This window comes from Suhomyces tanzawaensis (genome assembly GCF_001661415.1).
Source record: "Suhomyces tanzawaensis NRRL Y-17324 unplaced genomic scaffold CANTAscaffold_7, whole genome shotgun sequence".
Classification (NCBI taxonomy): Eukaryota; Fungi; Ascomycota; class Pichiomycetes; order Serinales; family Debaryomycetaceae; genus Suhomyces; species Suhomyces tanzawaensis.
The window spans coordinates 846,917-871,233 of record NW_017963642.1 but is presented as its reverse complement, the minus strand read 5'-3'; the positions used below and the strand labels follow the sequence as shown (position 1 = coordinate 871,233).

At 43.1% G+C, this 24,317-nt stretch overlaps 11 protein-coding genes and 1 non-coding gene across 12 annotated transcripts; 6 read left to right on the top strand and 6 right to left on the bottom strand.

The window, feature by feature from the left end:
• Window positions 1-76: 76 nt before the first annotated feature.
• On the top strand, window positions 77-1,126 carry CANTADRAFT_27325 (uncharacterized protein). The gene has a single exon (XM_020208068.1). The coding sequence runs from the start codon at window positions 184-186 to the stop codon at window positions 985-987; it is 804 nt and encodes a 267-aa protein (XP_020062701.1). The 5' UTR covers window positions 77-183; the 3' UTR covers window positions 988-1,126.
• A 448-nt stretch (window positions 1,127-1,574) lies between these two features.
• On the top strand, window positions 1,575-2,728 carry RPS42 (40S ribosomal protein eS4; the record flags this gene model as incomplete). Its single annotated transcript, XM_020211894.1, has 2 exons — window positions 1,575-1,588; window positions 1,954-2,728. The coding sequence occupies 2 exons, from the start codon at window positions 1,575-1,577 to the stop codon at window positions 2,726-2,728; spliced, it is 789 nt and encodes a 262-aa protein (XP_020062700.1).
• Window positions 2,729-3,308: 580 nt separating this feature from the next.
• ISN1 (IMP 5'-nucleotidase) lies at window positions 3,309-4,748 on the top strand (the record flags this gene model as incomplete). The annotated part of the gene is made up of 1 exon (XM_020211893.1): window positions 3,309-4,748. One exon carries the CDS (start codon window positions 3,309-3,311, stop codon window positions 4,746-4,748), a length of 1,440 nt encoding a protein of 479 aa, XP_020062699.1.
• A 145-nt stretch (window positions 4,749-4,893) lies between these two features.
• CANTADRAFT_t222 lies at window positions 4,894-4,975 on the bottom strand. The gene has a single exon. It is a non-coding gene; the product is annotated as a tRNA-Ser (tRNA).
• Window positions 4,976-5,944: 969 nt separating this feature from the next.
• ESP1 (separase) lies at window positions 5,945-10,765 on the bottom strand (the record flags this gene model as incomplete). The annotated part of the gene is made up of 2 exons (XM_020210609.1): window positions 5,945-9,977; window positions 10,035-10,765. 2 exons carry the CDS (start codon window positions 10,763-10,765, stop codon window positions 5,945-5,947), a joined length of 4,764 nt encoding a protein of 1,587 aa, XP_020062698.1.
• Window positions 10,766-11,205: 440 nt separating this feature from the next.
• On the bottom strand, window positions 11,206-11,613 carry CANTADRAFT_32799 (mitochondrial 37S ribosomal protein mS41; the record flags this gene model as incomplete). Its single annotated transcript, XM_020208480.2, has 1 exon — window positions 11,206-11,613. A coding segment is annotated over one exon (408 nt), but the record flags the coding sequence as incomplete, so codon positions are not given.
• A 292-nt stretch (window positions 11,614-11,905) lies between these two features.
• Window positions 11,906-12,925, bottom strand: LSC1 (succinate--CoA ligase (GDP-forming) subunit alpha). Its single transcript, XM_020208067.1, has one exon. The coding sequence runs from the start codon at window positions 12,898-12,900 to the stop codon at window positions 11,926-11,928; it is 975 nt and encodes a 324-aa protein (XP_020062696.1). The 5' UTR covers window positions 12,901-12,925; the 3' UTR covers window positions 11,906-11,925.
• Window positions 12,926-13,888: 963 nt separating this feature from the next.
• ARP8 (Arp8p) lies at window positions 13,889-16,879 on the top strand. The gene has a single exon (XM_020208399.1). The coding sequence runs from the start codon at window positions 14,209-14,211 to the stop codon at window positions 16,738-16,740; it is 2,532 nt and encodes an 843-aa protein (XP_020062695.1). The 5' UTR covers window positions 13,889-14,208; the 3' UTR covers window positions 16,741-16,879.
• On the bottom strand, window positions 16,847-19,479 carry CANTADRAFT_314746 (uncharacterized protein). The gene is made up of 2 exons (XM_020208401.1): window positions 18,933-19,479; window positions 16,847-18,681 (listed from the first exon to the last, which is right to left on the bottom strand). The coding sequence occupies exons 1-2, from the start codon at window positions 19,113-19,115 to the stop codon at window positions 16,954-16,956; spliced, it is 1,911 nt and encodes a 636-aa protein (XP_020062694.1). The 5' UTR covers window positions 19,116-19,479; the 3' UTR covers window positions 16,847-16,953.
• Window positions 19,480-20,180: 701 nt separating this feature from the next.
• SVF1 (Svf1p) lies at window positions 20,181-21,332 on the top strand (the record flags this gene model as incomplete). Its single annotated transcript, XM_020211892.1, has 1 exon — window positions 20,181-21,332. The coding sequence occupies one exon, from the start codon at window positions 20,181-20,183 to the stop codon at window positions 21,330-21,332; it is 1,152 nt and encodes a 383-aa protein (XP_020062693.1).
• A 191-nt stretch (window positions 21,333-21,523) lies between these two features.
• On the top strand, window positions 21,524-22,491 carry CANTADRAFT_314488 (uncharacterized protein). The gene has a single exon (XM_020208400.1). It carries the CDS (start codon window positions 21,715-21,717, stop codon window positions 22,273-22,275), a length of 561 nt encoding a protein of 186 aa, XP_020062692.1. The 5' UTR covers window positions 21,524-21,714; the 3' UTR covers window positions 22,276-22,491.
• Window positions 22,374-24,119, bottom strand: CANTADRAFT_56041 (hexadecenal dehydrogenase; the record flags this gene model as incomplete). Its single annotated transcript, XM_020210537.1, has 1 exon — window positions 22,374-24,119. One exon carries the CDS (start codon window positions 24,117-24,119, stop codon window positions 22,374-22,376), a length of 1,746 nt encoding a protein of 581 aa, XP_020062691.1.
• Between the last annotated feature and the right edge of the window lie 198 nt (window positions 24,120-24,317).

Below are 24,317 nucleotides of genomic sequence, written 5' to 3'. Positions count from 1 at the left end.
GCAAAAGAGGGGGAGGCAACTCCGAACCGGGGCCGCGCACGCCCCGGTCTTACAAATGAAAATGAGATCATTATATAAAGAGCTGGGATGGGTACGTAATTCAGGGGCAAGTTTTATTCTACCTATCATTTATTTCCTCATAGCTGTTCACACTCCTCCTCCTATCTATTCACACACAACAACATGTCATTGAGAAACTTGGGATTGAACTCCACCTTCCGCGGCCTCTTCACCAAGGGCCACGAGATGGGAAAGACGGTGCAAACCGTGTTGGACTTCAAGAGCCAACCCCAGGAGTCGCTCGACTCCATCATGGTCAGAACAGACCAAGAGTTGGGTGGATTTTCCACAGCCAACTTCAACGTGGACGCTGAGTCTGGCGCCGGCCACTTCCATGGCTACTTGAACTTGGACTTGCCAAAGGATAACCCAGCTGTCACCAGATCTGGCTACGCCATGTTCCGCACCAAGGACCAGAAGGAGTCTTGGTTGTCGGGAAACAGCTACTGGGACTGGTCTCACTTGAGCTCAGTGGTGTTGAGAGTTCAGGGCGACCGTCGCAAGTACTTGGTGAACATTCAGGCAAACACTCCCTTGGTCACCGATCTCTTCCAGCATCGTCTTTTCCTTAACCATCCTGGTGAGTGGGAAACAGTAGTGATCCCTCTCCAAGACTTTGTCATGACCAATTGGGGAGTGATCCAAGATGGCAGTGAGATCAACAAGGCTGAAATTAAAACTATCGGAGTGGGTTTGTTGGACAAGCAATACGGTCCATTTTCGCTCAAGGTGGACTGGATCAAGGTCATGACTGGTACTGAAGTTGAAAGAGAAACTCGCAGGGCTCGCACTGAAAGATTATCCATAAGCACTCCTCCAAAGGATCAACAAAATGGAGGAATTGAGGCATCGACTGAAGCAAGTCCATTTGGCTCCTCTGCCATGCCATCCACCAGCAACGACGACCCTAAAAACACCGTGTTTTAGATTGAATAACAATCTACTGGATGCTTGAAGACCGCTACTTCTGGGGTTCCGGGATGCTCGCATTTCTAGCAATCTTCCCTTTGGGTATGAGCAAGATCAATGAATACGGCTTCAGGACCGATTACCCCACAACTCACCCAAACTTACTTTCATACAGGATATGGTAAGAACATGATTTATAGGTTTAATGCATAGTAGAATAAAATACGTAGGCAAACCTTGGTGCATTGTGGCCCAGGGCCCGCTAAAGCAGATAATATCGCAAATTGGGTTATTCCCCTCTGTACATTTTCAATCCCCTCCAATAATTAGAATTAAAGATTGTTCCGCTTAGTCATACATTTTGATTTACGATTTAATTGTTGCTCCTCTAGGTACAATAAGTGGCGTCTGGATCTGGAAATATGGGAGATAGAATATTACCCCACAAAACAGGGTTAGTGCCCTATTACTCACGTGATGTTATATCCATCATGTGCAGATGAAAATTCTTTCACCAAATCTGCTCGCGCACGCATCCCAAAAAATTCAGTATATAAGTAGGGACCCTCGCTAACTATGACAATCATCCATACATATTATCCAAAATGGCAAGAGGCCCGTATGTCTAACACTCATGAGAAATCATTGAGCTAGACGAACATATCGGAGTACAGACCCTGTTTANAGGGTACGTGGAAACGAACCATCCTAAGATTTTTCTTAGAGTTACCAGTCACTGTTGTTGACTTGGATGGGAGCCTTGTCGTGATAATGTGGGATTAAGATGTCAGCAAAGACCGAATATGTGTCTGTTACTATGACCGAACGTGAACGAGCTTCTGACCTTGTGTTATGATGTGTTTAATCGAGTTGTGTAACGAACTTATCACCAATTTTCTGGCATTTTGACCCCATGCAGTTATCAGACAAGCTGTGTTCGCTAGCGCATGAATTTACTCGTAGAACTGTAACTAACTTTGATAGAAAGAAGCATTTGAAGAGATTAGCAGCTCCATCCCACTGGATGTTGGACAAATTGTCCGGTACCTACGCTCCAAGACCATCTGCTGGTCCCCACAAGTTGAGAGAATCCTTACCATTGGTTATCTTCTTGAGAAACAGACTTAAGTATGCCTTGAACGGTAGAGAAGTCAAGGCTATCTTGATGCAAGAACACGTCAAGGTTGACGGTAAGGTCAGAACTGACTCTACCTTCCCAGCCGGTTTCATGGATGTCATCACCTTGGAGGCCACCAACGAAAACTTCAGATTGGTTTACGACGTCAAGGGTAGATTTGCTGTCCACAGAATCACTGCTGAAGAAGCTTCCTACAAGTTGGGTAAGGTCAAGAAGGTCCAATTAGGTAAGAGAGGTATTCCATACGTTGTCACCCACGACGGTAGAACCATCAGATACCCAGACCCATTGATCAAGGCTAACGACACCGTCAAGATTGACTTGGCCACTGGTAAGATCACTGACTTCATCAAGTTCGACACTGGTAGATTAGTTATGGTCACTGGTGGTCGTAACATGGGTAGAGTTGGTGTTATCACCCACAGAGAAAAGCACGAGGGTGGTTTCGACTTGGTCCACATCAAGGACACCTTGGAAAACACTTTCGTTACCAGATTGTCCAACGTGTTTGTCATTGGTACCGAAGCTGGTAAGCCCCACGTTTCCTTGCCAAAGGGTAAGGGTATCAAGTTGTCTATTTCTGAAGAAAGAGACAGAAGAAGAGCCCAAAGCGGTTTGTAAGTGTATAATAGAGAGCTACGCTCAGGTAAATGAATGATAATTTCGGAAGCACTGGCTCCTAGTAGAAGAGTATATTTTGGACACTAGTGGAGCTTGGGAATTTTCCAGATATGCTACTGAATTAGACCACCACCTACTGGCTGCTCACTATATAGATACGTCAACAATTTCAAAACTAGTCAATATCTCAATATGCCCTTCGCGCCCTCGGTGAATTAGCCACTCTGGGCGTGGGCCCCACTCGGCTGAGATTGATCCATGATAACCAGTTTGGGTTCCCAACCACTTAAACGCGCATGCCCACGAGGACCCTGTCAATCACTCTACTCGACAATTGTCGAGCTTATTTATTCACCGATTGGATACTTCGTTCTTGTTATATCTGCTATTGTTGGACCCACTCGGCAACCCCCGCAACCACGCTCTAATTTGTACCGCAGCCGTCGCACTTCTCCACAAATTGGCCACTCCGATCGGATTGCTAACTTTCCACACACCGCCTAATATCTTCTTACTAGAAGTTCAGTGCATCTCGAAAGACTAACCATCTATCGGTCCAAACCTCAACCATACTCCAATAATGACATCCAGATATAGAGTGGAATACGCGCTCAAGAGTCACCGTCGTGACGAGTTTATTGAATGGATCAAGAGCCTTCTTGCAGTGCCATTCGTCCTTCATGCCGACGTCCAGAACTACTCCCACGGCATGAGCCACCACTACTCCTCCATTGAGGAGTACGAGCAGTATCTCGTGGAACAGGACTCGGAAATTGCTTTGGAGTGTCAAAAGAGATACCAGGAGATCTTCGAAGACGTGGAACGTTTGATTGAACACACCATATTAATCGATGACTCCAACCAAAAGACCAACAGGCCTTTGGCCCAGAGTAGGTTGAGACGATTGGTGCCCTCCGTGGGCAAGTTCTTCACCACATTGCCCTTGACCGAGGCGTTTTTGATCGAGGACGAACGGAGAGGGATTTCCAAGAGAAGGTTGGTCAGCCCTTCCTTCAATGATGTCAGAATGATCTTGAACACCGCCCAAATCTTGGCATTGACCAAGATCTATAGAAGACATTCACAGGTCGGCTCCAAGTTGAAGTTGATCACATTTGATGGTGATGTCACTCTTTACGATGACGGTAAGTCCTTGCAGGAAGACGATCCAATTGTCCAGAGACTTGTGGCCTTATTATCGTTGGACCTTTTCATAGGAGTCGTAACGGCAGCTGGCTACCCTGGTGAACTGGGAGCAGAAAAATATTACGAAAGATTGAAGGGATTGATTGATGCCATCAAGAACAGTAGCGTCTTGACTGCCAAACAAAAGGAGAATATGTTGGTCATGGGAGGTGAATCAAACTATTTGTTCAGATACGACAGTAACTTGGAAAGATTGAAGTTCGTTGATGCAGGAGACTGGTACTTGCCTATCATGAAGAGCTGGAACAAGGAAAAGGTCAGCTATATTATGCAAACCATCCACAAGCATTTCCTACACTTGCAAAATAAGTTTGGATTGGTTGAACATACCACCATTATTTTGAAGGAAAGATCCGCTGGTATCATTCCAAATCCTGGCTACAAAATTCTTAGAGAACATTTGGAGGAAATGGTACTTTCGTGTTCCTTGAAGCTTTCGGAAATATTGTCTCACACATCTGATGATACGGTCACTAATGAGTTTATGGATAATGAAGACCCAGAATCTGCCCTTAAGGACGGAATCCCAACCGAAGATATCAAGGTGTGCGCTTTCAATGGAGGTGCTGATGTCTGGGTCGATATAGGTGATAAGAGTTTAGGGGTGGAATCATTGCAAAAGTATTTGTGTCAGGACGAGTCTTATGATCACATCTGCCCTATTCAAAAGAGTGAAAGTTTGCATATTGGTGATCAATTCGCTTCATTGGGAGCCAACGACTTCAAAGCTAGACTCAGTGCCTGTACCGTCTGGATTGCAAATCCCACCGAAACTGTTGAGACTTTGGATGATTTAATTAATCACCTTCAATAGAGAGTAAAGAAAAATAGATACAAGTCAAATTCATTGTAGATCCAATAATAAGGTTTGAATAAATATGTAGGTTTTAGATATATCTAGCACATTACTCGAATACAGTTTTTCAATCAAGTTCGTTATATTCAAAAATCAAAAATAACGACAACTGCAGGACTCGAACCTGCGCGGGCATAGCCCAAAAGATTTCAAGTCTTTCTCCTTAACCGCTCGGACAAGTTGCCTATTTGTAGAATTTGCGAAATAAAGAAAAATAATGTACACACGCAACTGACTAATCCAAAAAATCTTACCGATTTTCAACCAGCGAGAAGGTTGTCCTGCAAAAAATCATCAAAAAACAAAATTAAATTCAAAAATCAATTAAATTATAACGGCTTGACTATAATGGTGTGTTATCCATTGCAATAGGTATATAATATACTTCCCATTCGCAAAAAAAACAACTCCAGAACTCCATCTGGAGGCTACCTCAACGTTCAGATCCTCAGCAATATTATAGGATGGGATGTTCAACCCGTTTTCCATACGGCCATTTTGGTCGTCTTAACGGGCGCGAAAGAAGTCAAGGAACAGGCACTCATCCTGAGCTGATCGAAGTTCCCGACTTAGGAATGGAAGGATGAAGAGAATTTTGTATCAGACTCAAAATTCTCAGTTTTAAGTATCTAGGGGCTATCGATGGTACACAACTATTAAACCACGTATCCGAGAACCACTGCATCCCTGATGAATCAACCTGTGCCCCAAAGCACAACAATACTGGGAAAATCTCAAGATTCTGAAAGAACTTAGTAGCTTAAGAAATGTAGTCAGGGGCAAGTTATCAACGATACAATTATCATCAAATTAGACTTGTTTATTAGGTGTCTTTGGAGGTATTGAAATAAACACGAGCACAAGGGAAAATCCAAGTTCGTCCTCTGAAATCCAACTGATCGAATTTCCTCTTGCCCAGTCAATTTCCTTTGAAATATGCAAGTTGTTGAAAAACATGAAAATTGACACTTCTTTGCCCAATCGAGATAAATATGATATGACACACTGCCTCATATTGAAAGGGATATGCTGGGTTTGGAAGGAATAATCATTTGATTTTACGCAAAACATGTTTTATCACCTCTTGTGTTCATTCAGATGAAATCTGTCTATAAATTTAACTCTATACTATATATATATACATATCTTACTATTTATTTGATGTAGAATGGCAATCCATATAGGACTGGTGCAGCACCGTTCAAATATGCCAAGTTGCAGCTCTCTCTACTTTGATGAATAGCTTCACTAATATTAAGGTCTTTATTCCCGTTGAAAAGACCCCATTTGTCGAACACCGATAAACTGAACTGGTCTATGTCCTTGTCAGTGACATCCCATAGATTTACTAATGCCATAGGACAACCACCAACCAACCAATTATACACATTTCCGGTCGGTTGCAATAATCCATTCATTTGCAACACTCCTGAAGAACATCCAATAAGTAAGCTTGGTGGTAATCTGGGCCCATCGGGTAAGCATTTTTTAAATAATGACGATGTTCGGAAGTATTGATCGCACCCTCCATGACCCAGATAAACAAACAAGTTGGAGTTGAACAAGTTCGAGAGGAATGATTCTTCTTGCGGCTTTTCACCTATTAAACCATGCCAACTTTGATTCTCCTTGAATCCGGGTCCTAGTTTTTGCTGTGTGCGAACTAAATCCCCACTCGGATTTATCACGTAGTATAGATTAGATGAGATATCGATTGAAAATTCTGACCTTCCTTTAAGTAGATCCAATAAAAGTTTAGTAGAAGGCATTCTTGAAACTGAAATTCCTCTCATACAGTGCATCGATTCCCAAGGAAAAAATGCACATTCCTTACTAGGAATTAACACAACATGATTCTTACCTCTTGTTCTTGATCTTAAATTAAAATATTTGTCAAACAATTTTTCGATGCTCTTGTGCAACCTTTCGAAATTTATTTTATGATACTCATTCTTCTCACCATGAAAAGTAAGAGTATCAATGACATAATACAATAAGTCATCCACTTGTTCTTTGACATAGCCCTTCAAAGAGTAAAATATTTTTATGAAATGATCGTCGAGCTCCATGAACCTTGCATCTGCCACTAACTTTCTAGTGGGAAGATAAGTATTGATTACCTTAAGAAGGTCAATTTTAAATTTTTCAAAAATCAAATCCTGTTCAAATTCATAGAATATGCCTTGAAAACCACCTATCCAATGATTTTCAACATCTTCCAACAAGTGCTTCATTTTCAAATCCAATCCAAATCTCAACTTCCACCAAGATTTCCTGTCTTCTTTGGTAGTGATTTTAGAAGTAGTAGCTCGCTTTGTTGACAAATTACTCTGTTTTATGATTTCTTGAAACAGCTCTTTAATATCCTCGAAAGACTGAATATTCCCATTTGATTGTCTTAATGGAAGTCTTAGAAAGAATGGATGGTGCCCTTTTACGAATTTGGACAAAATTAAATCACCACTACTACCACAAACATCGACTGTTACAATAGACCAACCATCAGGCAAATATAGATTTAGGTCGATATTGAAAGCCATGGACAGTTTAGAAAAGCTATCAGCTTCGATTGGATCTGAAATTTCCTTGGGAAGAAGATCAGTAGGCCCATTGAAGTTGTTACTAATTAGCTTTTCATTCATGAAGGGAAGGCATGCCGCAAATTCTTGAAGATAATATAAGTCAACCAATAACGTTGTTTCCATTCTGAATATAGTTAAGGATGATAGTGCTGAGAGACATTGATTGAACACTTTAGAATAGTAGTCAAGCTCATAGGCTGTCAATTTTGATATGTGTGCAACATTGGAGAGCAAGATTTCCTTGTACTGGATGAGTTCATCTATAATCTCTCTGCTGATTGAATTCAAATCTGTCAAACCATCACTAATAATCGAGGGAATTGTTTTTACCGCTTTGTCAAGTTGATTGTAGATCGGATTCTGTAATAATGCTTTGATGGAATTTTTGATTAAGCTTTTAGAGGAGATGACTACTGAAATAAAAGAACCATTCCCTGGTGAAGATTTTTTCAATTCCTTATCATCCAAATTGATTTCTTCTAATATTGAAGTCAAGTAGTAGCAATCAGTTTCAAAATTGTCATCTTTCGTATGAAGACGTTCCAAAATATAATCACTAAGCATACTTAATGATTTATAGGAGGGGAATGAATCCCCATGGGCTAGCCTCATCAAGTTGTTCTTGCAAACGATCACTGAATGGTTCTCTTGCACCAAAGTATGCTTGGTGAACTCCATGGCTTTTGCAAAATGAGTTGAAGATCCATCCTCGTTCTTGATAAGCATGCTGTAAAGTGTCAATTGTAAGTGATTCAAACAATTAATCAAGGGAATATCACTGGCACCATTAACCTTTTTAAACTCATTCAAATAATATATGAATTCTCTGGACACTCCTAGTCTTTTCAAAGTATTCAATATATTTTTGTATGCTTCGAATAGAAGTGTCGTTGTTTCCCACTTAAGCTCTAGATGAATGTCTTTCGAAATGTTGGCGGATGTACTCTTCATTATGGAGTAAAGTAACTTTATACAAACCTTCAAGTTCATGTATGAATCTGCGTGCTTTTGCAATTGTGAATTGAGTGATGAAGAACGCAATTGAAATGTGGCAAGTAGTAATAAATTCTTCAACTTTTGGATCATCGACAACTTATTATCATTATCTAGGTCAAATTCTGGCCTAGAATTTAGTACCTTTAGTGTTTTGGTGAACTTTTCTTTGGCTGAAGTAAAATTGTTAATAGACACCAAATAATCAAGTTGTGCCATATTAAAACTCATTATTTCATGTAGTGAACTTATTCCCCCAGTTTTGAGTAAGTGGTTCCATTGAGAAATGCAGCTAGACAAATCATCCCAGAGGCATAATTTTGAAAGGCATACATATACTTGTTTTTGCAACCAAAGATCAATTTCAGAAGATGAAACAGCACTTTTGAACTTCCTTATCAAGATTAAAACTTGGCCAGTTAATCCATTATGCATCAAAAATGACAAAACAAACTTGAATACTTCCAAACTGAAAGTGTCGACAGAATCGGCACATTCAGTTTCCACCCATTTTACACACATGGCAATAACCTTTTCCATCTTCGAGTTTTCCCACTTAAAGTGAATAAGATGATGCACCAATAGACCGGCAGACACCATAGAATACTCATAATCAATATAAGTTTCATCTTCCCCTATAACCAATTCATTCAACCCGTTGATATTGAAATAGTGGAAGTGGATCATACAGTTCAATTGCTTCTCATCAATTATCAAAGCTTGCATCAAGACATTGGCGGCACAAGTCTTTTGCTGGCAGTCTCCTGATTTTTCAAAGTATTTGAAGAGTTGGATAGCTACCAATGCTTTGAATTTGTTAGTGAACATGCTGGAGCTTAGTAATGGAATTGCAAGATCAGGCGAATTGAGAATATTTCTTGCAATGACCAGTACAGTTTGTTGATTTACTGCCAGCTCACTTGTCTCTATTATTTTCAAGTAATTTGTCAATAATGCTGATACCTGATCTTTTTGATGAATGCAATTTAAAAGCTTTTGCAATTTGAGTTGCAAGTACTCAAGATTGCCATTTGAAGGATCTTTCAAGTAAATGAGCGTCTCAAGATCAATTGTTAACTTGCATGCTTCAAAAGCTTTAAATCTGGAGCCCACGCCGAAGTATATGTTTGACAAATTTCTGATCCTTTTAGTTTGATTGAAATGCTTGAATATTTCGAGAAGCTGATTTAACACGACAAAAGCTGAAGCGTGCGAACCTTCGTCATGAGTAGCATCCCTCAAAAAAACAGTGAAATGATCAAGCAATAACAAATGGGATTTTGAAAGTCTTTTCGCAACGATGCTAGTACTGGCAATGCAAGATACAATAGTCTTCACGAATAAGAAGGATTCAGGTCGACTGGTCAATGTGATACGCTTGATTAATTCAAACACTCTCTCCTCCTTTATGATTCTATCACTTGAATTGATTAATTGTAGATTGAGTTTGTTGATGTTTCCTATAGTGAACGTTGTGACCAACAGTTCTAGAGAAACAATGACATCCGTAGAAGAAGACTTGGCCTGTTGAGAGAATAGCATATCAAATACTAACTCATACACTGGACATTTGGACAATTTCAAATCTTCTAGAAATGGTAAAAGATCATGGCTCATTGTCATGGATTCAATGCACGTCCCATCTTCTGTAAGTTGAACTAATTTCAACACAAGGCATGACCGATTTACTTGCAAGTTAGAGAGGTGAGGAATCTTCAATAATGTGTCCAATATCTTCACAAAGCCCCGGATCATTTTTATGCAATTATTTTTATACCTCACTATATTTTCTTGATTTGTGTAGGAGCTTCTTATCCAATTCATGAAAGGATGATTATCCAAAAACATTGATGGGATTATTTTCAATACATCCAAAGTGACGAAATTATCCTTCCCGGCGACGACTTGTCTAATACTCACAGATATATGTTGCAATAGACATTGTAGCACCAAAAAGTGGAAAGCCACCACTAGATTTATAAGGGGATAATTCACACTATCAATGAAGGGAATACCCAGCAAAAGTTCTGCCGATGTAGCTCCATAAACACCGATGTTTTTGCCATGAATGACTTTGTTTAAACCTTGATAGAGATATGATAATTCGTGCAATGCTTCGGTCAAGTTTTTGGATTCCAAAAGCTGTATGATAAACACATGATGCTTCTTAAACACTAAAATTGACTGTTCGAGACCTTGGGGTATTAAGTATAAACTCTTAAAACATTTCGATAAGGTTGTAGTATGGTCTTTTGCCAGGCAAGATTGGATGTAGTTTGTGGCAAGATGCTCGATTTCTTTTGGATTTTGAGCGAATAAGTTTTGCTTTTTCGATGGTGACAAGGGACTTGAGGTATTCGAAAGTATGAAGGACGTTAGGGTGCCATCAATGGGGTTCATCCTTGGTGATGGATGTTGGTTTGGGGTGTTGTAAACAAACAGGTTTGCGCACATCATCACGTGATCATATAACAATAGGATGGATATTTCCACACCAAGCACCAATGGCCAACAGGAAAATAGGATTCAGTTGAGCTGAAGAGTTAAGAATATCAGGGCATTCCTTTAGGGCAGTTATTTACTTCCTGAAATATAGAATGCTTGCTTACAGGTGTGCAGTAATCGCTCATTTACTGAGCTAGACTACAGAATATATGTATAATATTATATTATCAGTCAATATGTACAGGATGGCAATATTACAGATAGTCGAAGTTGCCAAACAGTAGTAGCAGTCTTTGATTTCCGTGTTCGGGGCATAGACTGGCCAAACGTGGTCCAGTACACTAGGTTTGATGGCCCGATGTAGTAAGCTCCTTCTTCTAACTCTTACAAAGCCACTAGAACTCTCTTTCACCTCTATTTTCAGCATCCAACTCTTCTTGCTTGAATTTCTCCTTTTCTTCCAACTTTTGTAAGGCCTTTCTCTTGGCCAAGACGGTTTTGGCGTTTCTTTCACCACCATTCTTCTTCTTACCTCTCTTGTGCTCTCTTAATGGTTCCAAATCATTTTGAAACTTGTGGATCCACCTCAACATATATCTTCTGGTCGAAACGTCTATACCCAAATCTTTCATTTGCTTAGATGAAGTACCGAGAAACTTTTGTAAGTCACCTTCGAAAGTGTCGAGGTGTTCCACGGTGCTTCTACCGATTAACTTGAAGAAGGTTTCCAAATCTTCCACATTTTCTTTTGTTCTGGTGGATGTGTTGGTTTTGAATGCAATTGGAGTGCTGGAAAATGCTCTATTTATATGTATTGGGGATGAAAAAACAGGGTTGATTTTGATAGGGACATTCTGAACCAAACGGCCAGAGCTAGCTCTACCAATTAAGGTCCTGAATGTGTTCATTATGATGTAGTTAGTTCTGGGACTCGGGTGATTCAAAATTGATCATTGTGCAAGTGAACCAAATTTTTCAAAACTTGGTCGTGCGCAGCGCAAAATGTCAGTGGGACTACGAGGATATCTAACTGTAGTCGTGAATCACGACAATTGTATAATAACCAGATTTAATTGGGTTAAGTGGACCCACGACACTAACTAGGGCTATTTAGTTTACAACAATCCCTTGTTTTTGAATTCAGCCAACAAGGAGTTACCTAATCTGGCTGGAGATGGTTCCACGACAACACCGGCAGATTGCAAAGCAGCGATCTTGGACTTAGCGTCACCCTTACCACCAGAGATGATGGCACCAGCGTGACCCATTCTTCTACCTGGAGGAGCGGAGACACCAGCGATGAAAGAAACAACTGGCTTTGGACCTTCTGGTCTGGTCAAGTTGTATTGTTTCAAGAATTCGGAGGCTTCTTCTTCAGCAGTACCACCGATTTCACCAATCAAAATGATACCTTCGGTTTCCTTATCGTTCAAGAACAAGGTCAAGGCATCAATGAAGTTGGTACCTGGGAATGGGTCACCACCCATACCGATAACCAAGGATTGACCAAGACCAACAGCGGTGGTTTGGGCAACGGCTTCGTAAGTCAAGGTACCGGACTTGGAGATGACACCAACCTTACCTCTCTTGTGGATGTGGGAAGGCATGATACCAATCTTACATTGTTCTGGAGCAATCAAACCGGGACAGTTTGGACCCACCAATCTGGTCTTGGACTGGGTCTTCAAGATTTGGGCAATTCTGACCATGTCGTGTTGAGGAATACCTTCGGTAATGGCGACGGCAAGCGAGATTTCCGCTTCGATAGCTTCTTCAATGGCAGCAGCGGCAATTGATGGTGGGACGAAGATACCAGTGGCGCTAGCACCGGTTTCCTTGATGGCATCCTTGACACTTGCGAAAACTGGTCTGTCCAAGTGGGTTTGGCCAGCCTTCTTTGGGTTGACACCACCGACAACTTGAGTGCCGTAAGCAATGGCTTGTTCGGCGTGGAAAGTACCTTGCTTACCGGTGAAACCTTGGTAGATGACCTTGGTGTCGGAGGTGACCTTCAAGTTCTTGATGGTGGAGGCGTAGTTTCTGGCTGGGGTGGCTGCAGAAAAGCCACGGACAAATTGTCTGTTCAACATTGTGGATGGTATGGATATGATGGTTGATGGAAGTAAAAAATTACCCGTAAACATTTTGGGCGCTATAGTGTCGTGGCAGGGGCTAGTACTGCGGGAAGGGTGTTTGTCGTCGGTAGTGCGGGTCGTGCGCTGGCGCGAAAACTTTGATCCGGGCCAGCGACCTACTGTGGTGGGACCGACGGGAGGTGGGAATGGCCAGCAAACGGGTGTGGGTCTGGGGAACGTGCACACCAGCACGATGGTCGTTTCCAGATACCGGTTGGATGGTCCTGGAGACCTAGGGGAACAGGCAACGGTGAGAAGTCACGTGTTGTTTCCGACTGTCTCCGAGGCTGTTGGGCCACGTGAGGAGGGGAAACGTTGAGCCGGGCTGGACGGATGCGAATCGGCCATGTCAAGTTGCAACTCCACTAGTCAGAAGGTAACCACTCAGAAGTCACTGCGAGGTGGCGGAGTGCATCCGGAACGCCTTGGCCGGTGTGGTGGCCAGGAATTTCTCGGTAAAAATGCTCTTCCCATCCATCACGCCCCTAAAAATGAGCTCTGCCCCGCTCACTTCCCACACCGCAGCCGATGGGCACTGAGGGGAGTCCCCATGAGCTCACACCCCATGGTTCCTCCCGTAGTGGCGTGTGGCGAGCGCACTGCTAGCGCGGTGGGGCGCTAGCTTCCAGTACCAGCGTGGTGCGGGCTGAATGCAGTCCCGGTAGGGTGCACCAGTAGAGTGAGCTCATGATATGTGCAGTACGAAGCATGTCCCGGAGATGTTGGTAGAGAAAGCCCGGGGAATGTGGTTCGTAGAGGGGACCGGTGCCCATTGGAGAACTTTGATGGGCCAACTACTTCAACTCACCAGCTGAAGCATGCAGTACCGTAACCACTTTTTGTTCTTTATCATTACTTAATGTAGACCTGCGATCACGTGTCATACATCCACACCCATTGCCAACTTCACCAGCCATGAAGCAGTGCTCTGGCCTGTCGTTGTTGCCGAGCCTCCGTATGTAACTAAGCTTTCTGGAAAGCGTATTGGGCTGTTCCCTCTAGGGTTACACATTCGTACTACATTACATAATTAGTAGTTCGTGGTTATTAATTACCTGTTCTGTACCAGGTAGTTTCAGGGTGAAGTCAATGGTCCAGATCCACGGCATCTTCCCACAGCACCTTCCAGTATTCTCTCAGGGCCACTCTTACTACAACCGTGTCATTCGTAGATTTCCCTCTTTATCTCAGATCTCCTGCTAGACAATCTCACTCGCGTTGAAAAATGAACACTATCACCTCCAACCGACAACCAATCCATCCATGTCGTCTCCCCAACCTTCACAGGATCCCCTACAAGTCCTACCTGAAACGGAACCAACGGAACCAACGGTGATCAAAACGGAGACTCCAGACGACAAAGAATCCGGAGATGCCAAAAGATCAAAGAAAGCGCCAGTAGCCAAGAAGCCAAGCGCTGAGGTGTTACAACGTCGTAAGGAGGGCAGAATCAAAGCAGCAGCCACAATTGCTCAGAACTTAAAGAAGACAGGAATCGGGAGATTTGAGCAACAAAACGGGTTTGGCTTGACCAGTGTCAGACCCATTCCCCTTATCAACCAGAAGAACTACTTCACCGAATACTTGAGGAAGGATGAACAGATATCCTTCATCAGAAACTGGAGAACAGAAAAGTACCTCCAACAAAAGCTCAAGAACAATGGCCAGAGTGAAAACACAGCTGCAAAGGGAGATGGGGCTAATAACTTCGATGACTTTGACTTGAATGATATCGAGGCAGAAATGAACAAGAAGAAGATTGCAACCACAGAAGCAGACGACGAGGAAGAAGAAGATGACGAAGAAAACGAGACTGAAGAAACTAGAGAGGAGAAGGCCAAGATTGGTCATGATACTATTATTATTCATCCCGGTTCATCGTACCTTAGAATAGGACGCGCCACTGACGCCGTGCCTGTGACCATACCCACAGTCATAGCTATACCTAGGAAAAACGAGTCTAAGCAATCAAACCGCGAACCTCTTCCCACAAGAACTGTAAATGAAAATGGTGAAACAACCTTCGGAAGCGATTTTGAGGAACACAAGTCAGTTGTCACCAAAGATTTTAAGGCCAGAATGAGGTTCTATAAGCGCAGAATCTTGCCCAACTCCAGGGAAGCTGCTGCAAATTATAACAAGAAGCAGGAGCCCGAAAGAATTGCCGATCACAATGATCCTTACAAGAAGGAATGGATTGATGTAAATTCACCAGAATTTAAAACTAAGAAGTTTTTCGTTGGTGATGAAGCACTCAAGTTACCTTTGAACCCTAAAAACTTTGACAGTTGGTTGCTCAGGTATCCAATCATCAATGGAAATTTTAACGAACATTCCGAAGACTACAATTCCCCTCAAGAAATTTTGGGTGATATAGCTAATATTGTGGTAGAGGCTTTAAACCAACTTGACATCAAGAATTTGTCACAACTCAAAGCGATGTTGGTCATACCTGACTTGTATGACAAGGTTTACGTTGAAACTTGGGTTGACACTTTGTTCAAGTTTGTTGGATTTGGAAGGGTAGGTATCCTTCAAGAGGCAGTGGCTGCTACATTTGGTGCCGGTGCTACATGTGCATGTGTAGTCGATGTCGGTGCCCAAACCACATCCATTAGTTGTGTGGATGAAGGAATGATTATTACAGACTCAAGAGTCCATCTTAATTTTGGTGGTGACCAAATTACAGAAACATTCATGAAGTTCTTATTAGAGAGCTCTTTTCCTTACAAAAACATTGACTTAGGAAGTAGGCTGGATGATTGGGAACTTGCCCAATCCTTGAAACATAACTTCGCCACTTTTCAAGATGCTGATATTGCAGTTCAATTATACAATTTTTACAAAAGAAAGCCTTCCGAAACCACTGAGAAATACGAATTCAAGGTTTTTGATGAAGTCATGTTAGCGCCACTAGGATTGTTTTATCCCGACTTGTTCCAAATAGACAAAGCAAAGCCATCAATTCCTTCATTGGCTTCATCCGCTTTACCAAACAACACTTACATCAAAAGATTATTTCCCCCATCAGTTGACCATTACTCAGGCAAAAGTAACAACCCTACGTCCAAGTCACAAGATGACTTGAAGACCAAATTGGCTTATTCGGACCAAACCGAAGAAGACTTATTAATCAAATTGGCGGAAAACAGACTTTTCAAACCAGCCCCAAATCAACTGCTCAGCAAGGCGTTGAAAAAGGACATCCACAATGTACCGCTCGAAAAGGCAATTATTGAGTCTATCACCAATGCTGGCTTAGCTACTGACTTGAGTAAAGTCAAGAAGTTCTACGACAACTTGTTGATTGTGGGTGGAGGATTTGCCAAAATTCCTGGGTATGACTTGATTCTTTCAGATAGAATCAATATCTGGAGGCCCAAGTTATTGTCAAACAGTGCCCTTGACCAGATTGTCACTTATGTTTTGGCTGAAATTAAAAAGGTGGAAGAAGCAAAAAAGCAAATGATCCATGACTTAAAGAGTTCAAAACGTGAGAGCCCCGAAAAACCCTTGGATGATATTGAATTGACTGAAGCTGAGATTGCAGAAATCGAAAGCAAAACTCAAGTCAATTTAGATCTTGACTACGTGGATTCCTTGTGTGACCAAGGCCAGGTATTGCCAGTCAACGTATTACCTCCTCCAAGAGAATTTGATCCAGAAATGTTGACATGGAAGGGAGGAAGTGTCTATGGCAGATTGAAGGTGGTGAACGAAATGTGGATCACCCAAAATGACTGGGATTTATTGCAGTCCAGGTGTTTGTACTATAAGAGTATTTTTAATTATTGATCTACAGGCTCATACAAGATAAATTGATTTTTTGATCTGTAGTGTATATTCGTCTCGCGAAAAACAATGTCGAAAGTATGAATGAGTTCATCAGGGATGAAATGCAAAGAAGCCTTGAGTGAGCTAGTGAAGCTAGGGAATGAATTTTGAAAGAAATGATTATTAATGGCCTCTTGTTGGTCAAGTAACGCTAGGGATATGCCCCATAATGACTTAATAGTCAAGAGCTTTTGGTTTTCTAGAAGCGACTAAAACTGATGGCCCGGGTCTGTTTGGAATGGGCCTATTAAGTTGTGGAATGGCGGGACTCAGGCTCTGGGATTTGATTTTTGATCCAATATTACTTGGACTGGTGCTTTGGTCTTTAGGGAGACTTGTAGCACCTATGGAGTTTGTTTTCTTATGCTTGGAAAGATTCATAATATTCGACTTCAGTTTAATTTCATTATCGAAATCCCAGAGCGTTCTCTTCCATTGTGATAAGGTATTATGTAGTTCGAATAACTTTAGAAGTGATTTCTTGTTCTCATTTTTGTTGATATTAGAGGTATTGGGGACCTTGAGTTTGTTATAAAGAATCTCATACTCTTTGTATTTCAACTTAAACTTCACCGCTAAACTGTTATAATACTCCAATCTTTTTGATGCAGACTTGATTTCAGGTGGAATGACGTTTGATGTAGAAGATGAAGAAGAAGATGAGCCAGTAGTTGGTCTGGAAGATGGATGACCGGACCTGATACTTCTAGGTGTGGTATCTTCGTCTATTTCCTCTGAAGATGGTGGTGAAGTGTACGAGTCCACCTTTAATTTCTTCAAATTTTTCTCTTCATCAGAGGAGTACGATGAAGACGATGAAGAGAATTTTCTCTTGGAGGTGGTACCAACATTGGCCTTTTTTGGAGGAAACAACGCTTTTGAATTGGTTCCTGTCATACTAAAGCTATCGATCGCGGGTGAATTTGAAGTGGTGTGAGTACCCTTTTTATTGTCCAATTCGAGTTTGTTGGCGATCTTGGGTGAATCTGTATGAGACTTTTTGAATGGAACTTGGGTACTCGAGGGTTTCTTGCTATTGCTGGTCAAGAATCCACCTCCCAAGGTGGACTTTTTCTCATCATCACTACTGACACCACCTTCCGGCTCATTGCAGATTTTCTTCCTCAAAGGATGTGTTTCGGAAAAGCCCAATCTAGTCAAAGCATGATGGATGTTTTGGATAATAAGAGTTCTTTCAAACTTAGTGTAGAACTTCCATCCCCAGGGTTTCAATTCCTTATAGTACTTGTCCTTGAGAATGTAGTGAGAATGAGAGTAGATCTGTATATCCTCGTCGTCCATGTCTGCATCACTGTCAACTAGCATGGAATCGATGTCGTGGTCATTCTCATTATCAGACAGATCATTACCAACGTGTCTCTTTATCCTTCTTCTTCTTTTCCGTTCGATGATTGGGAAGGTATCGTCTTGAATGAAGGTGTTTTTTCTGTCATAGACCTGACAACAGTCAGAGATCAAGGAAAGATGTGATTTCTCGAGGCCCAAAGCCTGGATGATTTCTTCCTGGGTCATAGGGCCCAATGCTAATAAGTGTAAGAACTTGAAGGATACTTGTGAAGGAGTATCCGTTGGTTTCAAACGGTATGCTGCGGTTCTACCACGAGAACTGGTAAGTGGGTGGGTTTTGGTTGGTGATTCCCTGGCGGTCCTGGAGGGAGACTTGGCAGGGGATCTGGACGGAGATTTAACGGTGGGCTCCTCGTTGCCCTTAAATTCTAATGCACGGTTGTATTCCTTGATTTTCTTCTCATCGGTAATGGGGTTCAACTTGTTCAAAACCCGGCCATCGAACTGGGAGTGTTTTATGGAGTAGATATCCACGTTGAGGTGTTCCGGGAGGTTGTGGCAAGGGAAGATGAGGTCATTGGAGATTTTAATAGACTAGATGTTAGCGTTTGCGGTGGTTTAGCGTGCCTGGGGCTGGAGTCTCCAGCCCACCACATGCTGAATCAGCAGGAGGTGAGGGTGGAGCCACACCGGCAAGAACGCAAGAAGTAGAGGCCAAAGCCACTTTGGGTACGGGTGGAGCCCTCCAGCAAGCTGCCAGCGACTCTAGGACAGCCAGGCAATACTGGGGGTGTGCTGGGGCTGGCATCCTCTGGCTGAGCTCACTCGCTCATACAAATACGTACGTAATTTCCGTCCTTGACCACCAATTTGGGGACGACGTTGGAGTCGAGACATGACTTGAGGTGGTTCATTAACTCGGGAGACATCTTTATCGAGATCGCCAACGGCGACTTCTTAGCTCCCCCAGATCCAGAAATACCGGACTTCAGAGGAGGTTCCAAGTCTGATATCACCACATTCGACATCTTGGCTGGCACAATGGGCGTGGTGGTGGTTGGCTGGAGTTGGGGACCACGGCCTGTAGGTGTGCTGGGAGAAGAGGATCAGTTGTGAAGAAGAACTAGAGAGTGGGTAGTGACTAAATTAATCCTGGCGTTTCTTTTTGTGGCAGTCCATACTAAAATGCCTATCGAGACATTATCCGCGAAGGGGCTCCGGCACGTCTAGGGCGAGATCTGGATGACGGTAGGACGGAAGACAGGCGTGGCCACACCGGGATGGCGGCTATGGTGCTGGAGGGGCTACTCGTGGGTCACCAGTGGCTGCCGGGGTCTACTGGGGTGTACTGGGGTGTACTGGAGGAGCCATTTCCTCCAGTGTCTGAACCACATTTCGTCTGGGTTCTCGGTGGTTATTTTTTGCTGCTATGCTCGTGGTATCAGCAACATTTCTTTTAGAGGCTCACTAGTGAAAAATTCCCCATTAATGGGGTAATTACGAGATTACACCTAGACCCAGGACTGGACGTTGCCCCGCCTGGATGAAATGGTGAGACACCCCGCGGTCTCAGATCCCAGGCGTCGCGCTACACCTGGTGGGACGAGTGGTCGTCCTGCTACTGGTAGGAGGAGGGTGCAAACTAGCAAGCACCTGTTTATTATTCCCCGATCGGGAAGCGATATCTCCTTGTGCGTAACCTCGCAATAAATGTCTTGTGTGGTCGTCCGGTGATGGGGTTTTGTGCATGGGACCGTTATGTGGCAGGTGCGACTGGGTGGGGGCTGCAAGGGATGCTGGGGGAGGAATGAAGAAGGAATGGTTGCTTCACCAGGTGGTCGCTGGAGGCACAATACGGATGGGTGTTAGGGGATGAAGCCGATGGAGTCCCCCGGCTCGCGTGATGACAATAGGCGGGGCCTGCAGGTGTGTCCCTTAGGCGAGCCATGACGGTCCACTGCGGAGCTCATCAGCTGATCCGGCGAAGGGGACGCGCCACCGGGAATAGGGTCACATGACCGAGGTCACATGACAGTATCCCTCAGCAACCGTCAAGATCAAGAAACTCCCTGCATGTGTCCTCATCAAACAACATGTTGAAGTGGGTCCAATCAGGTCTTTCCGCAGTCGCAGGCACCGCCGAGCCCGAGTACGGCAGAGAAGCCATCCACACTATCACCGATACCATCAATAACGGCGAACCGGTCTCCAGAGACACCACCATCGCCGACTTCAACTGGCAAAAGCCTTCCTTCACCAACGTGGAGACCCAAACGTTTTACTTCACCGACCTCAAGTCCGGATGGGTCGGTTTTGCCCAGGTCATCCACTCCAACGTGATGGGAGTGCACACCACCGCCCAGTTCACCTTCAGATTGTTCCATGCTGAGGACGAGGGCCATCCAGAAAATATCTGGACTTCCACCAAATTAGATAACTTTAGAACTGAGGGTTCCAACTTTTACGCCGACAACTTATCATTTGAATTGAACAAGGACAACAACCAATACGTGTTGAAATCCAGCGTCACTCCCGAGTCCGTGGTCGAGTTGACGGTTAGCAGATTGGCTCCAGGGGTCATTTTTGGTAAAGATGGTTTCACCTTGTACGGTGACGACGTCAAGGAACCATGGGGCTCCATGAGACACTTGTTCTGGCCAAGATGTGAAGTTAAGGGTACTGTCACCACCCCTGCCAAGACCTTTGACATCAACGGTTACACCATGTTTGTCATGGCTTTGCAAGGTATGAAACCTCACCATGCTGCCAAGTCCTGGAACTTCCTCAACTTCCAATCGGAGAGCTACGCTGCTGTCCAAATGGAATTCACTACTCCAAAATCATACGGCACTACCAAGGTCAACATTGGTATTGTTGCATCCAACGAAAAGATTTTGTTTACCACCATCAACAACGTTGTGGTCCACAAGGACTCCACCGTAGATGAAGTTGGCTGGCCTGTTCCAAAGTCCATTGAATTCAACTACATCAAAGACAAGAAAGATGAAGTTCCAAGTCCTTCTGATAAGGTAATTGCCACCGTTTCTGGTGACTTGAAGACTTTGATCGAAAGGGTTGATGTGATGGCCGAAATCCCCCAATTTGTCAAGAACATTGTCAGTGGTGTAGCTGGCGCTAAGCCATATATTTACCAATACTGCAACAGATTCGAAATCGAATTTAAGGAAGAGTCCAAGAAAGAATCAGGCTTAGGATTCAATGAAGTGACTTTCATTTCAGAGTAATCGATTTCCTGACACTCTTTGACTTTCTTTGAGTGTATCTCATGTTCACGCTTTGTCTTTTCGTTGATTATCATTCATGCATTTGTCTACATTTTGTCCTAATTCTTAATATGATCATTATTCTAACTTGGTTATGGGAAAACTAACTGTACAGTTGGACCTTGTAAAAAATTGTGGGATTCTGTAAAAAGCTGTGAAGTATGGATGTTGACTATCGCCTGCTTACATAAGTTATTAGTAATCACAGGGTCACCCTTGTGTACGATTGCAAAAACTACCAATGTGTATTCATTATTCAAATATCAAGCTGTAAGAAATCCATTTCGCTATAAAAGACCTAACTAAAAACCAATAGAATTGCCATTAATAGTATCTGTCAAATATGCCGCCTTTAATAGATTTACCATTAACTTCTGATTGGTATGAAGCGATTGAACAGCTAATTGAAAGGATTGAAGCCCGCTTATCGAACAAGCGTACGAGCAAAAAAGCACCAAGGTATGCTAAGGGGCCTTCAAAAGACTCGTTACAACATGTCAGGCTTTGGGCTATAGAACCGTATCTTACAGATGACTTTGAACTAGGAAATATGTGGGGGAGGTCAAAGGATAAAGAAATAATTGAGGTTATATTTTTACTGCTGTTTTCCAAAGCTAAGTTAGTACGTTACTGCCACGGAAATTGCTCCTTGGTGTTTCCCGACGGCTCTCGATATATAAGAGGAGAAAAGAAACTATTGAGATATAATCCCCAATCCCTGGGACTTTCTTATCTCAGTGTACTTTCCCAAGTTTTCACAAAGAGGGACATACAAGATGAATTTGACCATGTAAAAGTATACTTATCGAGTTTGAATAAAACTAGTCAAAGATATAGTGTCCCTTCTGAAGGAATTTGGGGCAACAATCATAGGAATGTGGCTCTTTCCGCTGGATCTGACTAGGAAGTTATTAGGGTACAAGGATATAAGAATAATAACCGTTTCTTCAACTAAATAAGTCATAAATAAAGTGAGAAACATCAATACTTTCCCAATTGTAATCAAACACCTTGAGCAACATAGTATACCAAAGCGGAAATCCCTGCTAAACTTGTCCAGAAGGTGAAAAGAGAGCTTGGGCCCCCAACGTTGACGTTACCGGTTCTTCCAAACCACACCTTGTTATTGTAATCCACACTAGCAATTCCAATCAAATTATCCTTCTTTGAGTTATAAGGTGGATATCTTGATTTCAAGGAAAAATCGTTCCATAACTTTTGTTCAATCGTTGTTCTTTCGTGAGTAAAGTTTTTGTACGAGTACAATCCATGATAAGAACCTTGTCCCGACTCTCCAACACCTCCGAAAGGAGCATTGCTCAAAGCACTTTGCATAACAGCATCATTAATCATGAGACCACCAGATCTAATAGCAGTCAAAATTTGATCAAGTTGTGGGTTGCTGTGTCTTGAGGTAGACTTACTGGTGAAGACGTATTGAGCCAATGGAGTATCAAACTTCTTTTGGATAGTTATTAAAGTCGAACCTAAGTCTGTGTAAGAAATGATTGGCAAAACGGGACCAAAAATTTCTTGTCTCATTGTAGAGTCACTCCAGTCCACATTGTCAATAACTGTTGGTGGGATGAATCTCTTGGAAGCATCACCTTTACCACCCACAAGGATGTTTCCCTTGGAGCTTTCAATTATCTTGACGAGATTAGCATATGCCCTGTCATGAATAATATGGGTAAATTGAGGTTCATCCTTAGTAAGGCTTGGGAAAAAGTCTTCTTTAATGATTCTGACTATTTCCTTAACCAATTTATCATGGCGGGAAGCGTGAACAACAACGTAGTCAACAGCCACACAAGTTTGGCCAGCATTCATGAACAGCGCCCAAGCGATTCTTCTGGCAATGGTTGGAATGTCACTGTCCTTGACATCTTCCAAGACGAAGGCTGGTGATTTTCCACCCAATTCCAAGGTAACAGGTGTCAAAGTTTCTGCTGCCTTTTTGGCGACAATTCTACCCACGACTCCGTTACCAGTGTACATGATCTTGTCGAACTTCTGCTCCAAAAGAGCGGTAGTTTCAGGAATGGCACCGTTGACCGCATAGAAAATTTCTGGATCGAGAGCCTTTGAGACGATTTCAGTGAATAACTGACTGAAATGGGGGGTGGATTCGGAGAGCTTCAATACAACCGCGTTACCAGCAGCAATGGCACCAACCATGGCACCCACTGTGAGGAAGAGAGGATAATTGAATGGTGAGATGATCAACACAACCCCCAAAGGAATCTTCTCCACGTACACATTGCTGGTGGATTGGCTAATACCGGTATCAGTGACAGGGTCCGGCTTGGCCCACTTGTGCAAATGGGCCATGGTGTGGACCAATTCGTTGAGCGAAACATTTACTTCGAAGTTTCTGGTTTCCGAAGGCACTCTGTAGAAGTCCTTGTACAAGGCATCGCAGATAGGCTCGACATTGTCCTTGATGGCGAAGTACAAGTTTCTCAATTGGTTCAATCTGTACTGGAGCGAGTGTGACTTTTGCTTGGAGTGGAACGCTTCAACCAAACGGTCGACTCCAGGAGCAATTTCCTCGATCTTGGTGTGGATGAGCGGTCCAGTGGACGTGGCAATAGCCTGAGGTTTAGCGGCAGGAGTCTCAGTAGGCTTGGCTGGCGCTGCCTTGGCAGCCTCAGCTGGTTGAGTACTGGCAGGACTGGGCTCCCTCTTGGTACTTTGGGAGGATCCAGATGAGGCAGACTTCTTGGAACTAATAGATGGAGGACTCATTGTGGTATGAGGGGCAATTAGCAGTACTGAGCTCAATTAGCGGTAGTGGCGAATTATATATATGGGGCCAACAATCACAGTCAGCTTTTATGCGCAAGTACCACCCCGCTCATTTGGCCAGAATCCGCTCGGATGGTTTCATGTGAAACCCCAGAAAATGCGCACGTGATCTGACCCGTCAAAGCTTAACCACATTGG

What these genes read in the sequence shown, in the direction of transcription:
- CANTADRAFT_314746 (XM_020208401.1), bottom strand. Translation starts at nt 19,115, where the DNA reads ATGTCGAATGTGGTGATATCAGACTTGGAACCTCCTCTGAAGTCCGGT. An exon ending in TGGTCAAGGACGGAAATTAC is followed by an intron (nt 18,682 to 18,932) that starts GTACGTATTTGT and finishes GCTAACATCTAG; the next exon opens with TCTATTAAAATCTCCAATGA.
- LSC1 (XM_020208067.1), bottom strand. Translation starts at nt 12,900, where the DNA reads ATGTTGAACAGACAATTTGTCCGTGGCTTTTCTGCAGCCACCCCAGCC.
- CANTADRAFT_314488 (XM_020208400.1), top strand. Translation starts at nt 21,715, where the DNA reads ATGCCGCCTTTAATAGATTTACCATTAACTTCTGATTGGTATGAAGCG.
- CANTADRAFT_27325 (XM_020208068.1), top strand. Translation starts at nt 184, where the DNA reads ATGTCATTGAGAAACTTGGGATTGAACTCCACCTTCCGCGGCCTCTTC.
- ARP8 (XM_020208399.1), top strand. Translation starts at nt 14,209, where the DNA reads ATGTCGTCTCCCCAACCTTCACAGGATCCCCTACAAGTCCTACCTGAA.